Source organism: Cyprinus carpio, chromosome B21 (genome assembly GCF_018340385.1).
Source record: "Cyprinus carpio isolate SPL01 chromosome B21, ASM1834038v1, whole genome shotgun sequence".
NCBI lineage: Eukaryota > Metazoa > Chordata > Actinopteri > Cypriniformes > Cyprinidae > Cyprinus > Cyprinus carpio.
Window position 1 is genome coordinate 20,292,353 of NC_056617.1, and position 18,679 is coordinate 20,311,031.

General features: G+C 36.3%; 1 protein-coding gene across 3 annotated transcripts in view; it reads left to right on the forward strand.

Moving 5' to 3' along the window:
* The window catches only part of LOC109080831, a 72,323-nt gene extending 55,984 nt beyond the window's left edge, over nucleotides 1-16,339 (forward strand). Inside the window, exons 1-4 of one of the 3 annotated variants that reach the window (XM_042747985.1) lie at nucleotides 14,201-14,305; nucleotides 14,656-14,884; nucleotides 15,318-15,381; nucleotides 15,490-16,339. In XM_042747985.1, the coding sequence (XP_042603919.1) occupies nucleotides 14,684-14,884; nucleotides 15,318-15,381; nucleotides 15,490-16,280 (1,056 nt within the window). In that variant the 5' untranslated portion in view covers nucleotides 14,201-14,305; nucleotides 14,656-14,683 and the 3' untranslated portion in view covers nucleotides 16,281-16,339. Of the gene's footprint in view, nucleotides 1-14,200; nucleotides 14,306-14,655; nucleotides 14,885-15,317; nucleotides 15,382-15,489 lie in introns of those variants that run through there. The other 2 variants (XM_042747984.1, XM_042747987.1) reach the window with 2 other exon arrangements.
* Nucleotides 16,340-18,679: the final 2,340 nt, after the last annotated feature.

The following is an 18,679-nucleotide window of genomic DNA, read 5'->3' on the forward strand; positions in this document are numbered from 1 at the left end:
CGTTCTAAAAAACGAACATAACTTATTAAGGAGGCTACTAAAGTTTCATCTGTGAATATTAAATATTTTAACTACAGTGTTTTTCTTTCATTTTCCTCTGACTGCAGCTGTCAAATGTAACACACCAGCGAGGGAAAGCTGACAGCTATTTGTGAAAATGTGCTTTGATGCGTTTGTTTGATAACTTGTGGTTAAAGCGCCACTCAGCAGCCAAAATCTGCAAATGCACTAATTCATAAAGTCATAATTTTTGTTATTTTTGGACCAAAATGTATTTTGGATGCTTCAATAAATTCTAACTGACCCTCTGATGTCACATGGACTTCTTTGATGATGTTTTTATTACCTTTCTGGACATGGACAGTATACCGTACATACATTTTCAATGGAGGGACAGAAAGCTCTCGGACTAAATCTAAAATTGTCACGGTTCATGAATGCACCGTCTCCTGCTGGGTTCATGTTACCTCATGTTAATTGTTTCATGTGGGTGTTACCGCTGATCATCTGAACAGCGGCAGCTGCAGCTCATTACAACAGCCTACTTAATGCCCGGTCTTTCGTCTCTTGTTTGTCAGATCGTTGTGTGAGGTCCACGTGGTGCATGTCTGTTTGTCCTTCAGCGGTCCTGCTTCATGCTCTGTTTCCTGTTCGGTCGTCTTTGGATTACTGCCATCATTCCCGGATCTATTGCCATCACCACCTCCACCAACGCACTCAAGTAATCTACTCACCTGTCTGTGCTGCCATCGAAGTCCCTGCGTCACTCTCCAGGAGCCATTCACCAGCACCTACTATCAATAAACCTCATTTTACTTGCATTTGCCTCCTGTCCTCTATCTCGCCGTGACAAAAATTTCTTAAACTGTGTTCCAAAGATGAACGGAGGTCTTACGGGTTTGGAACGACATGAGGGTGAGTCATTAATGACATAATTTTACAATTTTTGGGTGAACTAACCCTTTAAATTATAATAAATGTTGTCTCCATATTATATCATATTCTACTATGGGTTGGGAAACTCTGGATTGTTTATTGAACAAAGAACTAAAATCATTCCATCTTCTAAATTTGTCTTTGAAGTCACTTTTTTTGTTATTTTTAACTTTTCCCATTCATTTTTTTTCCTCCAGAAACAAGGAGCGGCTTTAGGGTCATAATTTTCTTTATGTGAAGGGTGTATGATAGGGCCCTTTGTTTACAAATCTTCCAAACCCTCTGAAAACAGTGTGGAAGTGACCAGTGTTGGGGAAAGTTACTTTTAAAAGTAATGCATTACAATATTGCGTTACTCCCTAAAAAAGTAACTAATTACGTTACTTAGTTACTTTTTATGGAAAGTAATGCATTATGTTACTTTTACGTTAATTTTTAAATATGAGCAGGGCTTGATTGTTTTTCATATAAGAAGTTCTATTTATAGCAAATGTAAAAGCCCTTTCACACCAAGAAGTTATGCATGCGTTATTTACATGGAAATGTTTCGCGCCATTTATCATGTGGTATTTAATATTAATGTATAGAGAAGATGTATACTGAGGTAAATGTTGTTACTGTGTACAGATGGATTCTGATATTTCATTTGTTTATTTCAGACTAAACCACATTTGCTACCTCTGTTCATTTAAGAACTGTATAATGCTGGATGATGTAAAGTCATATCCTGAAGATATATACCATTGAACAACAATCTGTCTCCTGTCACACTTCTTGCTGGAGCGTGTGTGTGTTTCTGTGTGAGTGTGTGTGAACATGAACATGAACACATGAACATGAACACATGAACAGAATCAATCTCAGTCTCCGAAAAGTCCTAAAGTTCTTCACAGACACACTAGCAGCTCGGGGAACATTTACATTTAAGCATTTAATCAGAGGAAAACAACAGTCTGATCTCTGAGCCCCAGGTGTCACCTGACTAATCACCTGACCAATCCTGCGCAGTGAATGGATCACATGACAGTGACAGTGAAAACATATGCTTCATAACACTACACTGACAGAATGTATCATCTAAATGAACTGGTTTTATTCAAGTCAAGAACATTATTCAACATTATTCATCTTTGCTGACTAATACATTAACTTATACCAACAAAACTACTTTTATGTGTTAAATCAGGTAGAAATGGCAGGTTACCACTTTTTATACTGTATGTTTTTATAGGATGTTTGTTGAAGACATTTTCCAAAGAATGCATTGCTAATGCATTGCTCTGAGAAGTGTTTGTGTTTGTGATCGACATTGCTTGCACACTCACCACGGGTTTCCTGTAGTTCTCTCGACCCAGAGCCTAAAACAACATCGAGACGTCAGTGAAGACATACAGTACATTCATCATGCACTCTCATGAGTCACGCGTCAGATACACCGCTGAGGAAAACCAGCCTCGTTCTGCTGGACTCATGATGGGAGAACCAGCTCATTCATCACAAACCCTCAATGCTACATTTCTTTCTTTTGAGTGATTTTTAGGTGAATCTCATTTTCAGTACGGTGAAACTGAATGAGGACTGGAGCCATCAAGCTCCAAATGAACAAACACTGACAGAAAAATGAGTTAAGAGTTTAGTTGAGTGAAAATCTTTCACATTCACATACTCTCAGATCAAATCTGTGCATACACATGTTTTATATGAGGCCTCAGCTCTTGTGTAGATAAAAACAGTAGTGGTTAGGGGAACAAATTAAAATAAGAAATGCGATTTCAGCTCACATTTAGATTTTTACATGTTTTAGCATATTTGAAACCTTGTTTTGTCTAATTTTAAACAACTGTTAGGTGGTCTTGTGCTGTGATCTGGATGCTGATCGTCTCACCTCCACGTCTCGGAGCGACCGGATGAGAACGCCGCTCTTCTGAGCCTCCTCCAGCAGCGGAGCATCAAACGCATCCATGAGGACGATGGTCTTCAGACCCGGCGTCTCTCCTCTCTGAACATTCTCCAGCAGCACCGCCGCTTTCTCCGCTTTATCACAGATCACTGTGGAGATCTCCGCTGAAGAATACAGGGAATAAATCTAAATAAATAAAATCTTTTTAGCATCTGTATGCTTACACATCCATAGAACAACTGAAGGTTCCTAATAGTGGAAAGAGATTACTAAAATACACAAAGAAAAACCGTGGCTCTATTACAGTTTTACCTTTTTCCTCTATTTTAAATACATTTTTAGAGATTATTATAATAATATTATAGACAAAAGCAAAATGTGCTTTTTACTGTTTTGTCCTGCTTTTCAAATAAAAAATAAAGTACAAAACAACAATTTAAAAATATTTACTGAACAATGAACATTTTCTTTTTACATTCTTGCAGACATTATACCAAAAAACACAATTTAACTTCAGTTTAATAAGTCAGTAAAATATTTTTTTTTGACCATTTTTGAGACTTGAATCAGGCATGTATTTTTATTGTACAAATAAAGGCAGCCTTGCTAAGCAGAAGATAATTATTTTAAAACATTAGAATATATTACAGATCCCAGTTAGAACACTATGTGTGAATGTTATAATGAATGTATTAAAAGAGCTGTTGTAGGATAATTATTGTTATCATTATTATTGCCTTTTTTATATTTTACAGAATGACAGTAAAATTACAATACTATAATTTATGAATGTTGATGCAATCGTTGCTTTTTCTCTGCTTTTACCTTATCTTATCAGCTCAGTGCTTCTTTTTGTTGACAACAACATGCAGATTTATAAATGATTCTCATTATGAATTAGGGAAGATGTTTGTCGCACGTGTCACATTGTCACATCTTTAAAAAAATTCACAGAAATGTTACTGAGCAACTGATGAGTAACAAGTTCAGTTTTTCCTCGGGTTTTGGACTTTCGCCATCAGAAAGTGACAGTGAAACATGCAATTAATCATGCATGACAGTCATGCGTGCATTAGAAAATATAACATTCTGCAGTTTATTTACTAATTGTTTGAGGTAATTTCTCGATTTTAATCAACATACAGTAACCTAACCACCAGCATTAGCCACCTCTTCTTCTTATCGGAGACATGATGCAGCACTAAACAGTCTCGCAACTCTTTGATGTTGGTGGGTTTCCTCCTATGAACTGCTTGCTTCAGGTTCTTCCACAAAATTTAAATCTGATTAAAGTCTGGAATTTGTCTTGGCCATTCCAAAACATTAACTTTATTCTCCTTTTACCATTCTTTGGTTTAACAACTTGTGTGCTTGGGATCGTTGTCTTGCTGCATGACCCAGTTTCTCTTGAGATTCAGTTCTCAGACAGATGTATTTAGAGATACAACAAGTGACATATTACAGATACCTGGGGTTTTATATGGACAATGTTCTTTGTTGGAAAACACACATTGACAGTCTGTGCACACGACTACAACAGAGGCTTTATTTTTTAAGAAGGCTGAGACTGTATGGGGTGGGTAGCAATATCTTGTATGTTTTTTACCAGGGCACGCTTGAAAGTCTTATTCGCTACAGAATTACAGTCTGGTTTGGAAACTTGTCTGTTCAACTGAAAAACAAATTGGCTCATATCCACAAAACAGCTATGAAAATCATAGGAATAAAACAGTATGAGCCCATACAGACTCTATATGAACAAACAACAATGAGAAGAGCAATAAGTATCAGTACTGACGCCAAACATCCTCTTTTTAGCGAATACCAGACACTGCCATCGGGAAAGAGACTAAGAATGCCAATGTGTAAAACTAATAGACTGAAGCTTTCATTATTTCCTGCGTCGATAAAAAAGCTGAATTCTACCAAAAATAATGCTTACATAACATATTAGAACCTTGTGTTTTGCACTATATGTATTTAATATATTACATTTATACATTGTTGTATTTTATTTTATTATTATTATTAGTGTCTGTTCAGAAAAACACTGTAGCACTTTGCCCAAGACAAATTTCCCTTCGGGGACAAATAAATAAAGTTTATCCGTTTAGTTTATGTCCTGACATTTTCCTTCAGAATTTGCTGATATAATTCAGAATTCATTGTTCCATCAATGATGACAAGACATCCTGGAACAGATGCAGCAAAACGGGACCAAACCATGATACCAGCAGCACCATTTTTCACAGATGGGATAAGGTTCTTATGCTGGAATGCAGTTTTCTTTCTCCAAACATAACACTGCTCATTTAAACCAAAATGTTCTATTTTGGTTTCATCCATTCACAAAACCTTTCTCCAGTATTCCTCTGGCTCATCCATATGATCTTCAGCAAACTGCAGATGGGCAGCAATGTTCATTCAAAAAAATGGTTTTGTGGCACTGTTCGTTTTACGCAGATATTTTTTGTTAAAACAACGCAAATATTTTTCGTTTTCCACCAAAACACCATTGTATTGTGCTTAATCAACTTTTGTTTTGCAGTCTAGTATTGTGTAATCGGTTTATTGCACTGTTAATAGATGATTTTGAGTAGTTGGGAGATGTGAAAGCGCATGACTCTCTGTAACGTATTGACTTTAGTATATATATACTAGGGCTGAAACAATTAGTTGACATTATCAACAACGTGGACAGTAAAACAAATTGTCGGCAAATGTTTTTGTTGAGTAGTGGTTTGATCTCGTATGACCTAATGTGAGAACCTGCAATAATGCGGTTTGAACAAGTGATGCGCTGTAGCGCAAGACTGTAATACAGCTCTCCTGATTCAATTCAAGAGAAGAAGATAGCGCTTCAGTTTACCTGAGAACCTGAGGCTGCTGAGCGGCGTTTGGATGAATATGTAAATATATACTGTGCGCGTTCCTCTCAATAACTACATAAACACAACAAAAACTGACCGTGATGTAAAAGCAGCACTCAAGAACACATTTGATTACAGCGATGTGGATGTTTGCACGAACTCTGAGGTTCGGCACTCCAGTAAAGAAAAGTCCAGTCACGTTTATTTATATAACAGTCCTTTATGCTATAGATAGCCTTACATTAAGCAGCTTTACAGTATTAAACATGAAAATACAGAGTCAGTGTCGCTAGAATTATAACTTGATTTTCTGTTATAAAGCAGCTCTCCAGTGTGGAGCTAGCAAATGATAAAATCCTTTTATTAGTGGGCGAAAAAATAATAATTAAAGTTTGGTTTGATCTAGCGCAGGATTGTTTTGATTATCATAACCCAATAAGGTACTTTAAGAGAGATTGTATTCATTAATAACATGTTTATCCAAAAATAAAATCGCCCTATCACTTACCTTTACTTTATTATACATATGGCTTACAAAAAGAGATGTTAATAGGCAGAATTTGTCATTCAGCTACTTCCTCATATAGCTAATCAAATGGCGAATAGGAGTTTCTCTCTTACCTCATTTTGTGTGCCAAATATATTTATTTGTATAAATTATATGTATAATAGTAATACATAATTAGTTTCAAAAGTGGAAGTAATTACCTTTATTTGTTAGAATATGTATATTTTAACTAATTGCAAAAGCTGAATAATCAATAAATGTCTAACCATGAAATGTCGACCGAGTTTAGAGACCCCTGGCTCAGCACAGTGAAAGTATTTGAAGTTTTGTTTATGAACATGGCGGTGTGGTTATACAATGACTTTAAACCAGACACTACTCTGAGCTGTTCACATTATACAAATGCTCCAGATATGTTATCAGGTCCACCCTTTTGGAATGGTAAACATGACACTATGTTCGGGGTTCAGATACACTTCCTCTGTTTAAATCTAGATTAAAAACACACCTCTTTGGCCAAGCATTCGAATAATGCATCTCATTATTTGTGACTGCAGCTGTATCTGATGAAATGCACATTATTATACTTTAGCTTGGGTTAAACTAATTAATTTTACTTTGTTGGAACAGCAGCTACACTAATTACGTCTCTATTTGTTTCTCTGTTTCTGCTGGGATCTACATCCCGTGGTAACTAGGATTTACACAAGCTTCAGTCTGGATCCAGAACACCTGAGAAGAGATGATGCCAACCCCTCAGAGGACCTCACGTTATAATTGCTGTTAATAGTGTTCATCATAACTTAAACTAACTACTTAATTAACTTCTATGAAAATCACTACCATTTGCACATAAACTGATCACCACTGATAAGCTACTACAAAATATTGTAGAAACTTAATTTTCTGTAAAGTTGCTTTGCAATGATGTGTATCGTAAAAAGTGCTATACAAATAAACTTGAATTGAATTGAATTGAACTATTCATCACTCACACAAATGAATCATTTAATATTTTGATCATTGAATTGGTTTTTGCTGTTAAACTTCTTTTCCTTTTTTTTGTAACAAATTGCACTTCATGTGTTTACAGATTTGTGCTGAATTTGAGACATACAGAATTACCATAGGCCCATTAGAATCAACAATCTTTGCCAAAATTGATCCACACTGCAAAACATATGAAGATGTTTGCATACTGAAGAAGAGTGCTTGGACAAATAATTAAACCCTCTTGGTGCCCACTACACAGGTAAGAACAACTGCACTCAGTAAAACCTTGTATTAAAACATTATTCTCTCACTGGCCACTGAGTTTTAGGGTTATGGAAATTAAAAAAAAAAGACATATAATAAGATTAGGTTTATTGATACAACAAACAAAAAAATATGTGGTATTACAATAAACTGACATATTATGAATGCATTAGCCTCCCAAAAACAATTTATTTTTATTGCAAGGCAGGGGTTTCCAGACCTGCTCTAGAAAAGCCAGTGTTCTGCGTAGTTTAGCTCTAACACACCCAAAATTAAATTTCCCAAGAACCTTGATTAGCTGGTTCAGGTGTGTTTGAATGGCTAGATCACCCAAAAATAAACATGTCATCAATTACTCACCCTCATGTCATTTCAAACCCGTAAGACCATCATTCATTTTCAGAACACAAATGATGATATTTTTATGAAAATGCGAGAGCTTTCTGAACCTCCATAAAGGCTGCAATGCAACTGAAATGTTCCCAGACCCAGAGTCGTAGTAAGAACATCATTAAAACAGTCCATGTGACATCAATGGTTCAACCACACTTTTACGAAGCTATGAGAATACTTTTTGTGTGCAAAGAAAGCAAAAATAATGACTTTATTCAACAATTCTTCTCCACCAAATCACATTTTCCGCCATTATGGAGAGTATCAAGAGGCATGAACATTGCTGTCCCCTGCATGTAAACAAGGCTCAGTGCATGCGTGTTCTAGGTCAGCAGCACCACGCGCATGCATTATTTACGTGCTGTTGATAATGATGGAAGATGCGATTTGGAGAAAAATAGTTGAATAAAGTCGCTATTTTTGTTTTCTTTGCACAAAAAAAAGTATTCTTGTAGCTTTGTAAAATTACGGTTTAACCACTGATGTCACATCTAAATTTTTACTCATAACATTACTATGTTTCTGGGTCTGGGAACATTCCAGTTGTGTTGCTCACCGTGCAGGGTCAGAAAGCTCTCGGATTTCATCAAAAATATCTTAATTTGTGTTCTGAAGATGACCGAAGATCTTGTGGGTTTAGAAAGACATGAAGGTTGAGCAGTAAATAATCGAATTTTCATTATTTGGTGAACTATCCCTTTAATTGGGAATATTGCTAAACTCTGCAGGACAGTGGCTTTCTGTGCTGATCTGACCCAGTACCTATATTTTCCACTGTAATGTTTGTTAGAATCCCATCTTGACTGCTTGCCTGTATTTCCCATAAGGAAAAGAAAAAAAAAATGAAAGGCTAAATTTTGTTGTTTGCATCTTCAGACTAATGAAATTGAAGTATCCAAATGAAGACCCTAGCAATAGGGTGAGTTTTATTTAAATTTTTTTGTTCAAGGTTGATAAATGCTTTGTTAAAGTTAATACACAAGAATTTGAGTACTCCATCCTTTTAACCCTCTGGAGTCGATTAACGCGTATACGCGTTTTGGGGTATTTTCTCCTGATAACCCCGAAAAGAACTTAAATTACACTTTCAGTTTTGATCGTACAGATAAGTGCAATACATCAATCGAATCTGTAAAGGGTCTACTTTTTTTTTGTATACAGACATAATAACAACAAAACTTTGTGCACTTATAAAATAAAGATAACAAACAAGGAGTGCTGTCTGCAGCCTTTGTCTGCGCTGATCTTCAGATACAAATTCGTCATTAAAATGAACTGTAACTCAGTGAATACTCAACGAAGAGACATGAGAGAGATATCTATAGAAAGCCTGACATGTCTACTTTTAAACTAAACAAGTGCTGCTGAAAACAAATATTCTGTGATAAAGTAATCCATATGAAAACAACGCGATGTCCGGTCTCCCTTCATTATCTTATAATGCGACCACGCCCCCGCGCCGAGCGCGCTTTTGAGATTCAAATGTTTCATGAAGCGCGCGGCTTTTGAATACGCCCACACAACAGAAGACAACGCAGCGAGACTTTTCTTCGAGTTTTTATTATTTTACTGTTTGCTTCGCGATGAGAGGAATAAGACATAATTCACCCCAAAAAGAGATGTGATGTGGTTGAGGATTTGAGATTTGGATTTCCTCAGAAAAAAAGAATGAAGCACTTTATTCAGCAGAGATCATAAACATGAGTAAGTCTCTTTTTATTGATTTTATATTACTGTACTGACATAACGTGTAAACATTTTACTAGTTAGACTTTTTCCAAAGACTTTTTTCCAAACTATAATTCCTGACTAAATGTATAATCAAGTGAAATATTATGAAGTTTCAATGCAGAAAAGCTTGATGTAAATAATATAAATGTACTAAATGTAACTGTAACAAATGTAACAATCATTGCTGTTCTTTCAAAAATATTCTCAGCTCTTTTCAACATTAATAATAATAATAATAATAATAATATAATAATAATGATAATAATAACAATAAAATGTTTTTTTTGTAAAAATAAGATTGTTAAAAGGATTTCTGAAGGATTGTGTGACTGGAGTAATGATGCAAAAAAATTCAGTTTTGAAAAGCTTTGATTTTTCCTAATAAACTGTTTTAAACTGCACTCACAGTGAATATTAAATTATGTTGTTGGATAATTAAATATATTATAAATAAACTACAAACATCAAATTATATAGATTTATTTTGGTCCTCACATTCTTTCTTGTAATGATCCCTCTCCTGACTGAATGGCTCATTATGCAGCTCATTATGCAGGCCTTTGTCTTCTCAGGTGTGAATTCATGATAGTTGACGCCTACTCGCATATGACTTTTACCAACAAAAAGTGTCTTAGAAAATTTAAATCAATATATTGTTTTTCTGTAAGTGAGTAAACAAGATGATTTTCACATCATTTAGAAAAAAAAAATTCTAGGCTACAAGCTCCAGTTCTCAAAATTCCTGGGAACCAATTTTCTGTATGTGTTTTTATTGCCTTATTCAAGTGATTTAACATTTTTAGTTTTTCACTAACCACGCATAACATTTTTTTTTCTCAAAAACAATCCATGTACATACATTGCGCACATATTATGCCTAGTTTGTGCTGATTACAGTGAGATTAGACTTTAGCCATTTAGATATTTATAAGAAACTGAAAAAAGCACAAATGTCAGGGCATGACAAAACTTCTCCAGGCCCCAAAAATACCCTTAGACTCCAGAGGGTTAAATACTTCTAGGATACAGACGTCGCCAGCAATCAGGAGGTGATCCAGAAGACTCATGGGAATCTATCTGCATCATTGAAGACAGTCCAGCAGATGTTGGAGTGTTGGAAGATAAAGTTCTTCAGGACCTAGCAGTTTACACTATGCAAAACCATGCTGTTGGGACTGATATATGGACTGAACTTGAGCAACCCTCCTGAACTCAGGTACACATTTGGAGTACTGAAGAAGTTATTTCTGGAGCCAGTTCCTATTCCTGGAATAAGGTTTGATTGGTTACCCATGAATGCCAATTAGTAAATGACAGTAGTTTGATATTTCTGCTGTTTTGTGTCATTTTGTAATGTGGTTTCAACTGTATTTAACTGTGTGTAATAATTAATTGCTTGTTTAACAAATACACTTTGATCATTTGTTTGTCTTTTGACTCATTACAAGACAAATCACAGAAAAAACTGCTTTGTTGAAGGGAGTAACTTTAAATAGAAAACATTTAGTTAAAGTAACTAGAACTAATTGGATGGAACCACTGTCCATAATTTAATAGAGTAATTTGAAACAAACCTCCTTATGTTGATAAAGTGAAACTAATTTGGCTAAATTGTAATAAACCAAAACATGTTCAGTTAACTTAACTGGTTTAAGTTAAAGAAAAGTGAATAAATTGATTTGGTTGGACATTACTATTTCACATAGATTCTTCCTCATTCAATTGTGTTGTCACTACACAAGGAGTTTGCATAGATCCAAAAAATTCCATTATTTTTTTTCAAAATGCAATTTGATTGTGTGGAACCACTGTCCATAATTGAATTAAGTTAGTTTAAAGAGTCTTTTTTTTTAGTGTTCTTTTTGGAGAGCAGTGGCTTTCTTCTTTCGACTCTGCCATGCACACTATGGTTGTTTAGTGTTCTCCTGTGATGGGCTCATAAACATTAACATTAGCCAATGTGAGAAAGGCCTTTAGTTGCTTAGAAGTTAGCCTTTTAGGCTTTTACACGTCTTGCTTTTAGAGTGATCTTTGTTGGTGGAGCACTCCTGGGGAGGGTAACAGTGGTCTTGAATTTCCTCCATTTGTACACAATCTGTCTGACTGTGGATTGGTGGAGTCCAAACTCTTTAGAGATGGCGTTGTAACCTTTTCTAGTTGATGAACAACATAAACTCTTTTTCTGAGGTCCTCAGAGATCTCATTTGTTTGTGCCATGATACACTTCCACAACCATGACCAAACTTTATTCTTTAAATAGAACAGGGCACACACTGACATCTGACGGCCATCTCACTGATTAAAAACACCTCTGAATAGATGGACTCTTATTTCAGCTTCAAATTAACAGCTAATCCTAGAGATACACATACTTTTGTCGCTCACAGATATGTAATATTGGATTATTTTCCTGAATAAATATCTTATTTGTTTGATTGGGTTCTCTTTGTCAGCTTTCAGGACTTGCATGAAAATCTGATGATTTTTTGGGTTATATATTTGCAGAAATATAGACATTCCTCTTGTATAGAGCAGAATTACTTTTGGCACGACGGTACATCAGTAGGGCAAAACTAAGCTTTCTCACAATGTTACCACTCACCTCCTTGTCCTCTCTTCTCCATCGCATGCCCTTTAAGAGATGATGATGTCCTGAACTGACTTGCCAACACTCAAGCTCACTCAACCTCGTCACCCAGCACCTCGCCTGTTAGTGCTGCGCCCCATGGTGACTTGTGCTGGCCTCACCATCTCCAGCGTGTTCGAGCAACTTCAGAGGAAACCAGCTACTAAATGGTTCAATTAGTCTTTCGCCCCTATTTCCAGTTTGAATGACCAATATGCACATCAGGACAGCTATGGGCCTCTCCCAGAGTTTCCTCTGGCTTTGCCCTGCCCAAGCATAGTTGATCATCTTTCGGGTACCATGGCACGCGCTCTAGCTCCACCTCCCCAGCAGTGCAGTCAAGACAGGCTGGATTGTGCACCCCCGGCCAGGTGCTGTGCTGGTTTACTTCATTGCACCGTGGGGGCTAAAGGATACCCTTTGACTTGCGCATGTGTTAGACTCTTTGGTCCATGTTTCAAGACAGGTCGGGTGGGTGGCCGACCTCGACACGGATCTCGAGCACCCGAGGGGCCGGATCCCTGCCCTGGTGGCGCAGTGGGAAACAGACTGAGAACAGTCCGCCCCGGTTGATGCACGCTCCGGGAGCAACAGAAGGGTCAAGGACACTGCCCACGGCCACGGGTGTAAGCAGCAAAGGCGGGGCAGGAGGGCTCTGTAAAGCTCACGACCCAGGGTCTGTGAAGCACCTTCGCCTGCTGACCCTTTCTGGCCAAACCGGAGCCGGTCAAGACTGATGGCTGAAGGTCTGGAATTCATGTCAGCTTTCATTGGTCAAGGCCCAACAGGTCAAACAACCAATCACAGTTAGTTTGGTGCGTAGAAATGTCGCCACAATAACAGGCCGGTGTGTAAAACTCTCAGACATATTTTAAAGATTCTGTGCCGCAAACTTTAAATATTTCACATACTTTTGAAACTCCAATGTTTAGTTGATCCTGATAAGCGCTCATCGTCACAGTTGAAAACATGACGGCTTTCTTCTTTCGTATGAGGGTTTGGAGTCAAGGCATCTTTGTTTCCAGGTGAAAAGTTAAAAGAACACAACACACGCGGCTCCCGGAAATCCTGTAGAATTCAACCAATCCGATAACGACTTCAACACTCCTGAAGTGTTTCCATTTTTGTGTCCCATATGCATCAGACGTTTAGCCAGCAGTCCATGGGCGTGATATCTGAGGCTGAGACTAGTTTCTTATATACCTAAAACTAGCAAGATTATATTTAGTTATTTGCAATACTTTTTTCACTTGTTTTTGAAGGATAAAGTGGAAATGAGGATAATACCAAGATATTTAACATAAAAGACTACCTGAATAATCTCTCCAGACACATACATTTTGGGATCACAGTCAGTTACAGAGTGCATCTTTGTGAAAAACATACAAACTGTCTTCTTTACATTAAGAACCAGATGTGTATCAAGCCATTTATTTACATTTATTATTGTTACAATTGTAAGTTTATAAGCTGCTAGATCTTTGTTTTTAGCATGGATATAAATTACAGTATCATCTGTGTACATCTAAACATCACACCCTGTACATACAGAGGGTAATCATGTATTTTTTAAGCTGAAAAGCAGAGGCCCCAGGATGGATCCCTGAGGCACAATTAAAGGTCTAAAAGGTCAACAAGTGCTATTAGTAATACTCTTTCTATAATTTAAGTGGTGTTACCAGCATCAGTGTTACATTAATAAACATTATCTCTTCATGCAGCTCATGTTCAGAGCCCAACCAGCAATTACACAGAAACAAGACAGTGTAAAAATATTTAATTATTTTTCCTTGACCAAAGATTTAGATTTTTTTTGGAAGTTAAAAACACGAAGGAAAGTGAAGAGTCTGGTTTTAAGTTGGTGTTTAAATTTCTTGACTAGAAGAGAGTGTTGTAATATTTTTTGGAAGAGGACGTTTCTTTCCTGGAAAGGTAACGCCCAGTTAAGAAAAAAACCTTCCTGTTAGTAGAGACTGTATATATAGTCCCAGAAGTGCTGTTCATTTCAGAGCACTGATCAGGGCTAGTGACTGACTGACACTGCTGCAAAAACTCTACAGTCGGCTAAATACAAATACATACAGGTAAGATACATTTATTTTTGAGAATATAGAAAAAGCTTATCTCCATTGTATTAAAAGAGATAATATGACTACCTCTTGGATAAGCATTTTTTTGGTTGAAAGATGGAGGAAACTTTCACTGCAGCTGTTACGGAAACTAAACACTAAAACACTGTAACTGTGATCTTTAATGAAGCAACTACTGAGGGACCAAATAATTCGTGTCTAATTATGACCAGTATATCTATCATTTTTATTTTTTTAAACAATCTATTTTTGGGGAAATGTTTTGTGCTTTCTTCAAAAAAAAAGAAGATTTTCACAGCCCTAAAAACAGCCCTATAAAAGCACAACACTTCTTCTCTTTACAGGTAATAGATACAGAGACAGTGTAACAGCATGGCCACTGCGACTGAAAAAGACACAGTATGGATCGGGTTCATGGACATCGTTCCGGTCATCGGGACGGTAAAAGAGGCAGTGGAGCTGGTGCTGGCTCTGTACGAAGGGAATGAAGCGGTGATAAAGGAGAAAGAGAAGGCCGTTGAAAACATTGTGAAAGAGTCATCAAAAATACATGAGAAGGAAAACTATGAGAAAGTGAGTCATATTTAAATATCAAATATTCAAAGATTGACAGACAGTACAGCAAATTCTCTTAAAGTCAGCAGTAAAAAACTTTGATATGAACTGAGCTTCAAAAAACATACAAATTCTAATACACTTTTGTTATTATCAGTTCAGCTGGATATATATATATTTTTTAAAGTATTAATGATTTTTGTGTTGTTCTCCTGCATGAACAATAATCCACGACTTCTGTACTCCCTACTCTTTGTTGGTTTCCAGTTTTGATTTTAAGGATGTAATCGTCTCTTATGAGGCTCAGAGTTCCTGAAGTGAATTATTTTCATACAGCAGCATGGTCCATCATGTGTTATTCTTCATAAATATGGTATAATTATTGCATGTTTCAGTGCACCATCATGCCAGTCAGAGTTTTTATTCAAATTTCTTATCTTTCCATATTTAGAAGTCTGTACCTGAGAAACCAGCAGCAGCTGCAGATGAATTTTCTGGACTCAGAAATGTGAGAGGTGCGTGTAATTTCTGCTCTTCTTACTGTTCTTAATTTAAATGAAATAAAGTAAATTTTGAGTTAAATCACAGAAAGAAAAAAATGAGTTTTATTCTTTTCTCCACAGAGGTCAGAAAGGAAATGATTATTGAATATATGGCCAAAGGTTCCAAAAGGGGAACAAAACCTCCAACTTCAGCTGAGCAGAAAGAGAGACAGAAAACAGTGGAGGCCATTAGGAAAGACACGCTAGAAAAGATCCGTATCATCGAACCAAACTTCAAAGAAAAACGAATGGAAGAAATAAAGGAAGAACTGCAAAGGTCGAAAAGAGGTGAACATGTCTTTAACAATGACATTCTTAAATTTAATTCCAAGGTGCTGACTGACTTTATAGAAAAATATTGTATTTATAGACTACAAGGATATGATCAGCAGGAAATGAATGAATTAGGCAGACACACACTTCATCCAGACACAGCAGAAAATATTCAGACAAAAATGGTGGTTCACTTTGGTGAGGATGAATTCTACGTGAATGCGAATGCAGTGATGTATGGTGAATATTGCAGAGCACTGCATGAAGCTATGTTAGTTGTGCTGGGCCACATAAACCCAGATGATGTGATACAAGAGGAGAAACAAAAGGTGACAGAAGAGGAGAGAAAAAAGATAGAAGAGGAGAAACAAAGGGTGAATAATATCATAGATAATATGAATGAGCATGAGATCTATGTGGACCAACTGGCAAAGGTCAAGTGGATTAAAGAGAATGGAGACAACCGGTTTAATAATGTAAAACAGGAAGTTGTGAACATGTATAACAAAGATTGTGGGGTTAAGTGGTGCATTCGCATTCTGCGTAAAATTGCACCTTTGTTTGGACTTACACTGTGTTCCAAATTATCAAGCAAGTGATATATCAATAGGATTTCGGTACAATAAAAAGTCACATTTTTGTTTGTGTTGTTATTGTGTAGTTTTTCCACATCTTTTTAGATAACTGGTATCAATCTCAGACAGGTTTGGTCAATAGTTTGTCAGGTCTTCTTAGGTAAATGGAAACCCTACTTAAAGAGGTTGTTCCAAATTATTAAGCCACAGTTCTCATGAAATATGGTGAGTAAGAAAGATCTTTCTGAAGATGAAAAGTAAAAAAAAAAGGCATAGTCTTGCATAAGGCATCAAAACAAACAATATTTTGTGAAAAGCAAATAGAGATTATTGAACTGTCAAAAGATTTGTGAGTGACTTAGAACACAGAAGATCTTTGTCAGATAAAGATTTATTAAGGAAAGTTTCTGTCAAATAAATGAACTGTATTGTAATGGCAGCTTGCCTTTTGCAAGACTATGCCTTTTTTCTTTACTTTTCATCTTCAGAAAGATCCTCCTCCCTCACCATATTACATGAGAACTGTGACTTGCTTAATAATTTGGAACAACCTCTTTAAGTAGAGTTTCCATTTACCTCAGAAGACCTGGCAAACTATTGACCAAACCTGTCTGAGATTGATAACAGTTATCTAAAAAGATGTGAAAAACCACTCAAAAAAAAAAATCAGACTATTTATTGTTCCGAATTCCTATTGATATATCACTTGCATTATAATTTGGAACACAGTGTAGACAGTGAGTTTATTTCTCCTGTTCAGGGTTGCCAGTTTTCCTTTCAAAATTTCCAGCTCAGCTACATCCTAAATCCCACAGACCTGAAACTAGCTCAAAAGGGACACTGGAAGAAACAGACATTATTTTTTTTCTTTCCAACAAAAGTTCACAGTGTATATACATTTGTATATTTGCAATATTTCCAAAACACTTGTGTTTTAGTGTCAGAGTTTTGATATCCATTGCCTGTTAGGACTGTTATCCTCTCCATAATCCTGTTTTTCCTCTTCCAACCTGTGCAGAAATGGCCTCGTACATTTTCAATACATTACACTTTTTTTTTTAGGGGAAGTCGTGGGCTAATGGTTAGAGAGTCGGACTTGTAACCCAAAGGTTACAGCACTTTCACTTTAAATTTAATTTTGATAATTTGCTTTAAAAGAAAACTCTGACTTTGGCAACCCTGCTCCTAAAAAATTATAATTTTTCTTTTAAAAAAGCTAATTTCCAACATAAAGATTAATGCACGCAGCTAAATGTCTGTAACTAAAATTTTAAGCTGAGCCTGATAACAAGTTGAAGTTTAGTTCTTATTAAAATTACTGTGTGTAAATGTGAAGCAGAACAGGGATGTTGGAGGCATTTCATTTCCTCCCCCTCCTTTTATTCCCTCCATCATCATTGTTACAACCACCACTGTAGGGCTCTGTAGTATTGCTCTAAAATAAAAAAAATAAAAATGCATGTAATTGAACAGAACAGGAGGATTAATGATCATCATCCAGCCATCAGGGCTTTTAATGCAGCACTTATTCTCTAAAGACTCTAAATATGATTGAGCTTTGTTGAGAAAAATATGTTTGGATATGTGGGTATGGTACGAGTTTATATTAAAGATGTATACAATATTATTCAACTTTATAGCACAGCTTGTAGCTTATTACACAGACATTCTCACTGTTATTGTAAACTTTCTTCAGTTTTAAGATGATTCATGCTGATGATTGAATTATGATATTTTACCATTTACTCTAATTATCTGATTAGGGTTACTAACTCATTTTGTTTAGCTAATCTCATTGTGAACTGTTATATTGAATTGTTTCTAATGCAAAATTCCTGGAAAGCATGCTGAGCTGCATTTACATGTATGGAACAAGTTCCATGGAAATATGTTTAAATTAAAATAAAGTGATTACTAACAGCCTACAGTGCCTTTAATTATTATTATCATGTAACTACAACTGCTGAGCATCTTAATTAACACCCACAAACACAATGAGGGCAAATCCAGGGCCACAGGTGAAAGACAGAGGATGTAAAGGTTTGGTAATGAAGCTACAGTAGGTAGACAACCAGGGGTGCGTTTCCCGTACAATGACGTAATTCGCTGATTAACCACTATAGTACGATGCATCGTTATGGAAACGAACTAGCTAGTCACGACTGTTTCCCGAAACCATAGTACCTGTGTCGCAGATCCATCGTTCAAACTACGTTGGTTTGAGATATCGTTCTTCTTTTTCTTCGATCTAATGGCAGACTGGAGCCATGAGCTCATACCGCCACCTACAGTAATTTGGTTTTATTTTCTCTTTTCTTCTACTCGAATTACGCTTTTGAAATGACCTTACTTAGGAGTCAAGTAATAACGAATCATTAATTTGTTCTGCAATACATTATAAACATATACACACACAGAGTTAA